This window comes from Pundamilia nyererei, unplaced genomic scaffold (genome assembly GCF_000239375.1).
Source record: "Pundamilia nyererei isolate P.nyererei 1_Seehausen unplaced genomic scaffold, PunNye1.0 scaffold00143, whole genome shotgun sequence".
NCBI classification, from domain to species: Eukaryota; Metazoa; Chordata; class Actinopteri; order Cichliformes; family Cichlidae; genus Pundamilia; species Pundamilia nyererei.
In genome coordinates, this window is record NW_005187544.1 from 589,949 (window position 1) to 597,763 (window position 7,815).

A 7,815-nucleotide genomic window follows, 5' to 3' on the forward strand; every position below is an offset into this window, starting at 1 on the left:
ATATAAAAATGTAATATTAGGGCAACAATTATTTCAATATGTCAGAGCAGTTTGCATCCCCCCAAAACTTTGTTTTCTAAAGCTTCTGGTCAGACGGGTTTTTGAGAAAAAACTGGTTCCCTGGCTTGAGAAATAGATTATGTTGTAGGCTGTCGTTGTAGAGCCTGGCAACTGAATGCTTAGATTCACATGATCATAGTTACAGCTTCTCCCTTCAGGACAGGCGGTAGGATGTTATATTTCTGAGTCCTAATATGCCTGTGTGATCTCTGATCAGGTGGGTGCTGTGTGTCAACCACATGGAGCCAGTGAAAGGTTTCCTTGGCCGCTACCTGAGAAGGAAGCTGATCGAGATGGAGATCAGCAGCCGAACACGCAACGTAGAGCTGGTGAAGATTATCGACTGGGTCCCGCGGGTCTGGCACCACCTCAACCGCTTCCTGGAGACACACAGCTCCTCTGATGTCACTATTGGTGAGAGCACGGGAGAGAACAGGGAGTGCGTAGATGCCAGTGTGGAAGCACTATTTATACCTCTGCTCTGTGGTTTGCAGGACCCCGTCTCTTCTTGTCATGTCCCATGGACGTGGAAGGCTCCAGGGTTTGGTTCACTGATCTCTGGAATTACTCCATCATTCCCTACATGCTGGAGGCAGTGCGTGAGGGACTGCAGGTTGGGCTTAGTTTTTGTTTGTAGAGTTATTAAACATATTACCATTCTTCTCTTTCACATGTTTCCCATTTCATCAAAGAATCAGAAGCTGTGTCTTCTTTCATTTCTGTTCACATATGTTCCAGCTTTCACTCTTGTCTGCTGTAACTTTTAGTTATTACTCATAAACCTGAACCTCAGGTAACAAACTTGTTTTTCAAAACTGTTGTCCTAAATTCTTTGTCCACCTCGAAGCTTCTCTGGGTCACAGTTCTGATGTTCGTCTCTCTCTGTAGCTGTATGGCCGCAGAGCTGCATGGGAAGACCCAGCTGCCTGGGTGATTGACACCTACCCGTGGTCAGCAACCCCCCCTCCAGGTGACTGGCCCCCGCTGCTGCAGCTCCGGCCAGAGGATGTCGGGTTCGATGGCTACTCAGCCCCGAGAGAAGGAGTCAGAAAAGAGCCGCCACAGAGTGACAGTGACGCAGACCCACTGGTGAGTAAAGAGCAGACCCTGATGCCAGTTTCTGTTCTGAGCATTTAAACCATTTAAACCAAATGCACAGTGTCTACTATAACCTGTGTGTGAAAGAAACTGCTTCGTGCATAAAGCTCAGTCGAACTGACACTTAGTTGTGCCGACAGATGAACATGCTGATGCGTCTGAAGGAGGCAGCGACCTCATCGAGCCCACAGAGCTACGACAGCGACTCCAACAGCAACAGCCACCAGGATGACATCCTGGACTCATCGCTGGAGTCGACCTTGTGATGCTATCTGAAGGCAACACCGGCATCACTTTAAAAAAAAAAAAAAAAATTTCTTTTAAATAATAAGAACTGTTCTCAGTGTGAGAACTTCCTTTTGAGGGTTGAATTTCATGCCACAAAATCCAGCCACCTTAATTTGGGTGCAGGTAACCCAAATACTTTAAAAAAGGAAAGAAAAAAAAGTGAAATTGCATTTCAGTAAACGGGCAACAGAAGTTTCTACTGCACTGCGCTGTTTGTCCTGTTTTTTGTGTTTTTTCCCTTCACCACTGTGGCCCGTGGCTCCTCTCTCTGGAGCCTGACATGTATTCCAGACAGACAGAAGAAAAGCACGCAGCCTGTTGCTGTTGGCGAGGCTTCATCATTACCATCATCACCAGCCATCAGTGTACTTAAAACACCAGCCAGGAGTCCTCCATCCTCCACAAGGCTGCAGCATCGGTCCAAGGACATCAGGCTAAGACACTACGGGTCCTGCCAAGCTGTAGTGTGCCAGAGCTGCCTGCAGATGGTGATACAGGCCCTCAGTTCTGGAGCGTGAGTGAACCCTGTACTTCAGCCTTCTGAAAACATATATGCTGCTGTGGGTTGAATGGATGGAGGAACAGCCAGCCACTTTCTTGCTCCTCCTCCTCTTCCATTGCTGAAGTTGCCTGTGTGATCACTGGAGGATGAATCGAGCCAAAGTGAATGTTCAGTCTCATAGCATGCCTGATCTCACTCCAACAGACTTCTCAGAGAGTTCATTAGTTGTCCATCCCAAACTAGCAAAGACAAAAAAAAGAGTCCATCGAAGGACACGTGTCCATTAAAACCAACTAAGCGATGAGTTCCTACCTGCCATAGCCGAGCGTGTTTGTGGACATGAAGGATGGGAACTGATGGCTTTCTATATGGTACCAGAGAAGTAAGCAAATACTGTAGCAAAGCTTTGTCTACACCGTGTTTTAAGAAAGAACCTTATGAAGGCAAGCTTAGTTAGTTGAATCAAAAGTTCTTATCACAAAACCTACTTACACTTTGTTTTGGTATTTTATTATATTGCACTTTTTCTTTAAGGTCCACAGAGGTTATAATATGGCATTATAGCTGAGAAATTATTATTCCAGTAAATCTAGAAGGATAACATGTAGGTTTTACTGGCTAAAGAGACAAATATAAATACTTACTTCCTGAGAAAAGCTTTTTGTTTCTTTTTTTTAAATCCACAGCATCTGTAAAGTAACTTTTAAAAAACTGCACAGATGAAAATCTCTTTTACAGAATCCCTTTAAAGTTCTCACAAAAAGATTTTTAAATGGAAAGGGCACTTAATGGGAAGTTATCATCCACCACAGCTAGATTTGTCCTTTTTGAGGCATTCTTCTCCTCTAGCTGTGTTACAACTTCACCGTGCAAGTCTGTGAGCTCATGCTTCAACCCCCTTAGTAAACATTTGAGATCTCCATGCACATTAGCCCCAAGCAGGCGGTTGTAGCACAGAACCCTTTTGGTGCTGGACTGAATTCTAACAAACAATGCCTTACTATTTTCTACGTGCATTAGCGGATTCTTTATTCCTCTAAATGGCTGTAAACTTGACAGGGCTCTGAGTCGACTCTCACCTCGAGCGACTGCGGTTGTCGAGGAGTGATGCTGACCTCTCATCATATTATTCACCAATGCCGCATGATTGAATACACATGAAAGAGAAGTAGTGCTTTTGTATGCATGTGTGAACTGAGAAGATGGTGTAAATATTTGGACCACTATCAAGAAAAAGCTTCGGATGTGTTGTGGTGCTCAATACCCGAACTTAACTTATTGGTGGTTGATTGGGTGAGGGGAACTTTAAGAAAAAGTCTTTAATTTTTTTTTATACCTCATCCACATCATTGAACTGTGCTTCTGCCACACTTATTGTCTGTTTTTATGTGATTTGTGATGAACAAAACTGTCATAACTACATATTGAGCTAATTATGGAAAACTAGTGCATATGCTGCTTTGTTTATATTAATATAATTAATCAGAGGTGAGATAAAAGTACTTGTGGTTGAATGATAATGAAAAGTGGTTTGCCATTATTTCAGTAGCTTAAAGAATTACGAATATCATACTTTTGTTTTAAGCCTCCCAGCCTGCCTTCTGGGAGGGGTGCTTAAAGCTGGGGTCATGGAGTCCAGCGCGACTTTCCATGTTTTTCTCACCTATCCTATGCAACATTCATTCTGATCTCCAAATGGAAGCCAAAAGCCGCATGCGTGTTTGTTTTCAGCACTGCCTCGAGATGTACAGCTTGGAACCAGATATGTGAAGACTTTACAGATTTGTGGCCAACGTTCTTTGTCCATTAAGTGTGTCTGTGTATTTCATAAGGCCTCTCCTGCTACTGTCCTCGTAAGCACAAAGAGACTTAATTCTGTTTGCGTGTGTAAACCCACTCTGAGAGGTGTGGATGTCTATCAAGCGTTTGACTCGTCTGTTGATTTATTACTCACAAACTCAATGAATGTTTAGCCTTCTTAGCAATGTACTTTTTTTTTTTACATGTAACATAATTTTGTAAATAGTTGATTATTGTGCAGCATTTTGATGACCTTTTTCTAGACAATTTGTTACAGTACTTGAAAAGGAGTATTTTGTGTACAGTCTCTTTACATCAGAGCAGATTGGTGCAGTTTCTCATCACTGGTTTGTCCAGGGCTCAGAGAATTAAATTTGATATCACTGTACTAGTCTTAAGTTATTGTGTTTCAATAAAATTAATAATTATTTATGATTGAATGGTCAAACTGTTATCTTAAAACTGCACACACATGTGACTTGGAATTGTTTAGTTTTATTTGATTTTTGTACAAAAGGTGAAATAAACATATATACAGCATATAATACAACATAGTTATTAAACAAATTGGTATAAATTAACAAAATAGCTACATTTTTCAATAAACAACTCTATTCATGTCAATGTAAAGTAACGCAATATTCTTGGCATAAAACTTCCATACGAACTTGTACAAAATACTGTACAATTGAACAAAGCTGTGCAAAACAACAAACTGTGTCTCAGTAGCAGATCCTGTCCAGTGCGCATGCACTGATGAAGCCACAAACATGGGTGCAACTTGTTTCAACGGCGACGTTGATGGTTTGTCACAGCGGCAGTTTCCTTCTAATCTGGTCACAGTCTCATAAAAACAGATCATGGGTTATAACTCTATACTCGCTTTTCAAAATAAATTAAGATACTGTTATCTCCTCTTCATCTGACTCCGAGAAATCCGAGTGCTTACTGGAGAGGGAGGGAGAGGAGATGGTGGAACCTGCCGCCCTCATTCTCTCTGTTCCGAACTCCTTTTCTTCCTCCTCTTCCTCTTCGGCTGAGGACTTCTTGCCCACATCGCTGAGGTCCGGGTGCGGGTTGGCTTTGGTGGGCAGCGTCTGCTCGCGGCATCCACCGGAAGACAGCAGCTCTCGTTCCTTGGAATTTCTCCATTTCATCCGTCGGTTCTGAAACCAAATTTTTACCTGCAAGGAGGAGAAAATCATGAGTGGGTAAAGTTGTTTGTCGATAATGGGTTAGTCGCTAGAGGATTACGGAACTGGTTTTTACGCACGGCGTACTGAACATTTTGAGCACTTGCGAGTTTTACCTGCGAGTCTTTTAGGCCAAGTTTAGATGCCAGCTTCTTCCTGTCGGGCTTGCTGATGTATTTCTGTTTCTGAAACATTTTCTCCAAGGCTTTGCGCTGCACGTCGGAGAACACCGCCCTCCTCAGCATCCCTCTCCGGGGTTTTCCTCTGGCTGCCAAGGGCCACGAAAAAGTCCCCGGGATTGGAACAACGGATGAAGATGCTACAGTGCAGGAAAAACAAAACAGAAAATTAAGTGGAAGCAATTAGCATCGTTTTCCGTCATTAAAGACAACCACCATGCCACAAATGTACCGAATTGCTGTACTTAAAACTGCCTGGACATGAGACCATGACATGGCCGCATGAATATAACGATTCTTCGTTAGGACCAGCTTTCAATGGATTATTATTTGAAGTTTCCCTTTTGGAACTGTGCAGTGCTCATGCGTCCTGAGTGAAATGGCACGAGGTGACTAATTAGCACATTGGCCGGTCCCCAACCGCATTGGTATGGTAAAGAGGTAGCATATCCTTTAAGGAACCCTGTGAGGGCGGATAGAGGAGTTAATAAACCGTGAACGGTAATTGTGTAGTAATGAACTAACGGTGAAAAGACTCTGGACAGGCGGCGAAGGCCATATATTATCGCAACAAAAGGAGATTTACACTTTCAAACTAAACACAACTGCATACCAGAATACTGATGCTTGGATGGGGGAGTGAAGAGTGGAGGGGAATGGTGCTTTTTTTTCGTGCCCTCAAATCATTTTCATTAAATGAACACGAAAAGCTATTCAGGACGCTGGAGTTGTTTTGTTGAGGCATTCAGCTGAGCCCATGAAAAGACTCCATCTCTATTATGATTTGTCTGAATGAAAGACTAGCGACTTTATAGACTTTTCTAAGAGATTATTCTTTATCTCAAGTCGATGATTGGCCCGCTCGGAGAAAAGAGAAACGTTTAAGGCACAGACAGAGTGGGGATTTGAGGTCAGCGGTAACCTATCCTATGAGTCGCCCAGCATGCAGAAAACTTTCCCCCGACTGCTCCAATTGGAGCACAACTGGGATTTTTTTTTTTTTTAACGTTGGCGTTATTTGAAAATCCCCTCTCCCGGCGAAGGACGCTGTTCCTGTCCGCACACTACTGCCTGGACTCCCCCTGACTGCAGCTGCCCCGCGCTCGCAGTAGCACCAAGAACAACGACGCGCTATGTGGTCTTGTGAGAATATTGAAAACTCTCAATAGCGCCTAATAGGGAAATTAGTGCATGACTGGTTCACGCCTTTGGTCCGACTGGTAAAAGTCACTCTCCGGGGTGTGTGGGTGGTTCACCCGGTGGGAGCTGACCAAATTGGTCACGGTGGTGAGGGCTTTGTTGCCCGCCACAGTGGCCCGCTGGCCCCCCGGACGCTGTGGGAAAACGCGGTGCCGGGGAAATGCCAAAACGCCCCCCAATGGGAAGCAAGGGGGACTATAACTCGCCACCCCGCCTCAAATTTAGAGCGTGACGATTTGGGATAATTGGTTAATTAGGGGGTGGGTGTGTGGGTCCACGCAGAGGCCAGAGCCAGCGGTCCCCATTAATGAGACAGTGATTTCTTCTTTTCTGGCTGTTTGTTTCCCTTTCTGCTTCTGTTTTGGTTAAAATATATGACAGGAGGGGGTGAAAGTGTTTTACATTTAAATGCAATTAGTACAGACACGACTCTAAAGGCTAAAGAGAGTCGTAGATAAGGAAGAAGCGAGTAAAAAAACCAAATGTTGCGCCTACCTGGTAAATAAGGCGCCCTGAACATGGGGTGAAAGGTTGCGTCAAAGCAGGGGACGGGGAAGGTCTTGGTGTTCAGACTGTGGACTGCAGGGGGTAAGGACGCTGTTGAAGAGCAGAGCATGTTAAAATCATTCCTTCATTTAGAAAAGAAAAAAGTGGCTCTAAAGCAAACGCATGCGCGTAAGGAGAAAGCAGAGCGACGCTGTAGTGTCTACTCACCAGTCTTTGGTGAGGGTGCGAGGATGGCGTTCACTCCAAACTTGAGAAAACTCGGATCCTTGCTGTTCGGCACCGATGTTTTAGGTGAGCACGATTCGCGCGTCCCCGTACCCACCGCTACCGTGCGCTCCAGCGCGCCGCCGGTGGACACGGTGGTGGTGGCTGTTGTCACGGAGGCGTTCGCTGACGGGACAGTCCGGTTTATAAAGGCGGCGGGACGGCTTATCCGCAGCAGATCCTCCACCAAGAAGCTGGAGTGGGTCTGGAAGGCCGACGGCAGGGTCTGGTGGAGCGGGAGAGCCGCGGCGGGCCGGTACAGCCCGGGGTAGAAGGCAGGAGGCGCAATAATGCTTGGGATCATCATGGTCCCGGCTTTAAGAAAAATTCAAATACTCCTTGTGTCAGCTGGGAGAGAATCAGTCTTGTGAACGGTTGCTAACTCCTCTGGTTTCCTCACTCTGGGGAGAGAAGTTTTATAGTAGCCTGCCCCCCCTCGGCCCTCCACTCAGGGCTGACAGCCTCAACAATGGTGCTCAACAAAGTTCTCCACATGGGTCGCTTTCATGCAGCATCTCCCGGGCCGCTGATTGGCCGGAGGACGCAATTTATGATTGTATTAGACTTCATAAGCAAGTATCACACAATGTGGGGACCACAAAGGAGGCTCAGTCATCAATTTTGCATGTTGGCTACTTTCCTTTCAGTTTGTTTTGTTTGGCAGAGCCAAGCGCCCTAATTAAAGAGCAATCTTTGTATTCAGGTATTATATTGGGAGATTTAA

At 45.1% G+C, this 7,815-nt stretch overlaps 2 protein-coding genes across 2 annotated transcripts in view; one reads left to right on the top strand and one right to left on the bottom strand.

The window, feature by feature from the left end:
• The window catches only part of nav2a (neuron navigator 2a), a 102,611-nt gene extending 98,460 nt beyond the window's left edge, over positions 1–4,151 (top strand). Inside the window, exons 37-40 of the mRNA XM_013913656.1 lie at positions 278–474; positions 555–673; positions 949–1,149; positions 1,299–4,151. Of these exons, the coding sequence (XP_013769110.1) occupies positions 278–474; positions 555–673; positions 949–1,149; positions 1,299–1,424 (643 nt within the window). The 3' untranslated portion in view covers positions 1,425–4,151. The remainder of the gene's footprint in view (positions 1–277; positions 475–554; positions 674–948; positions 1,150–1,298) is intronic.
• Positions 4,152–4,586: 435 nt separating this feature from the next.
• Positions 4,587–7,459, bottom strand: dbx1a (developing brain homeobox 1a). Its single transcript, XM_005744406.1, has 5 exons — positions 7,035–7,459; positions 6,816–6,917; positions 5,058–5,260; positions 4,770–4,932; positions 4,587–4,727 (listed from the first exon to the last, which is right to left on the bottom strand). The coding sequence occupies exons 1-5, from the start codon at positions 7,396–7,398 to the stop codon at positions 4,645–4,647; spliced, it is 915 nt and encodes a 304-aa protein (XP_005744463.1). The 5' UTR covers positions 7,399–7,459; the 3' UTR covers positions 4,587–4,644.
• Between the last annotated feature and the right edge of the window lie 356 nt (positions 7,460–7,815).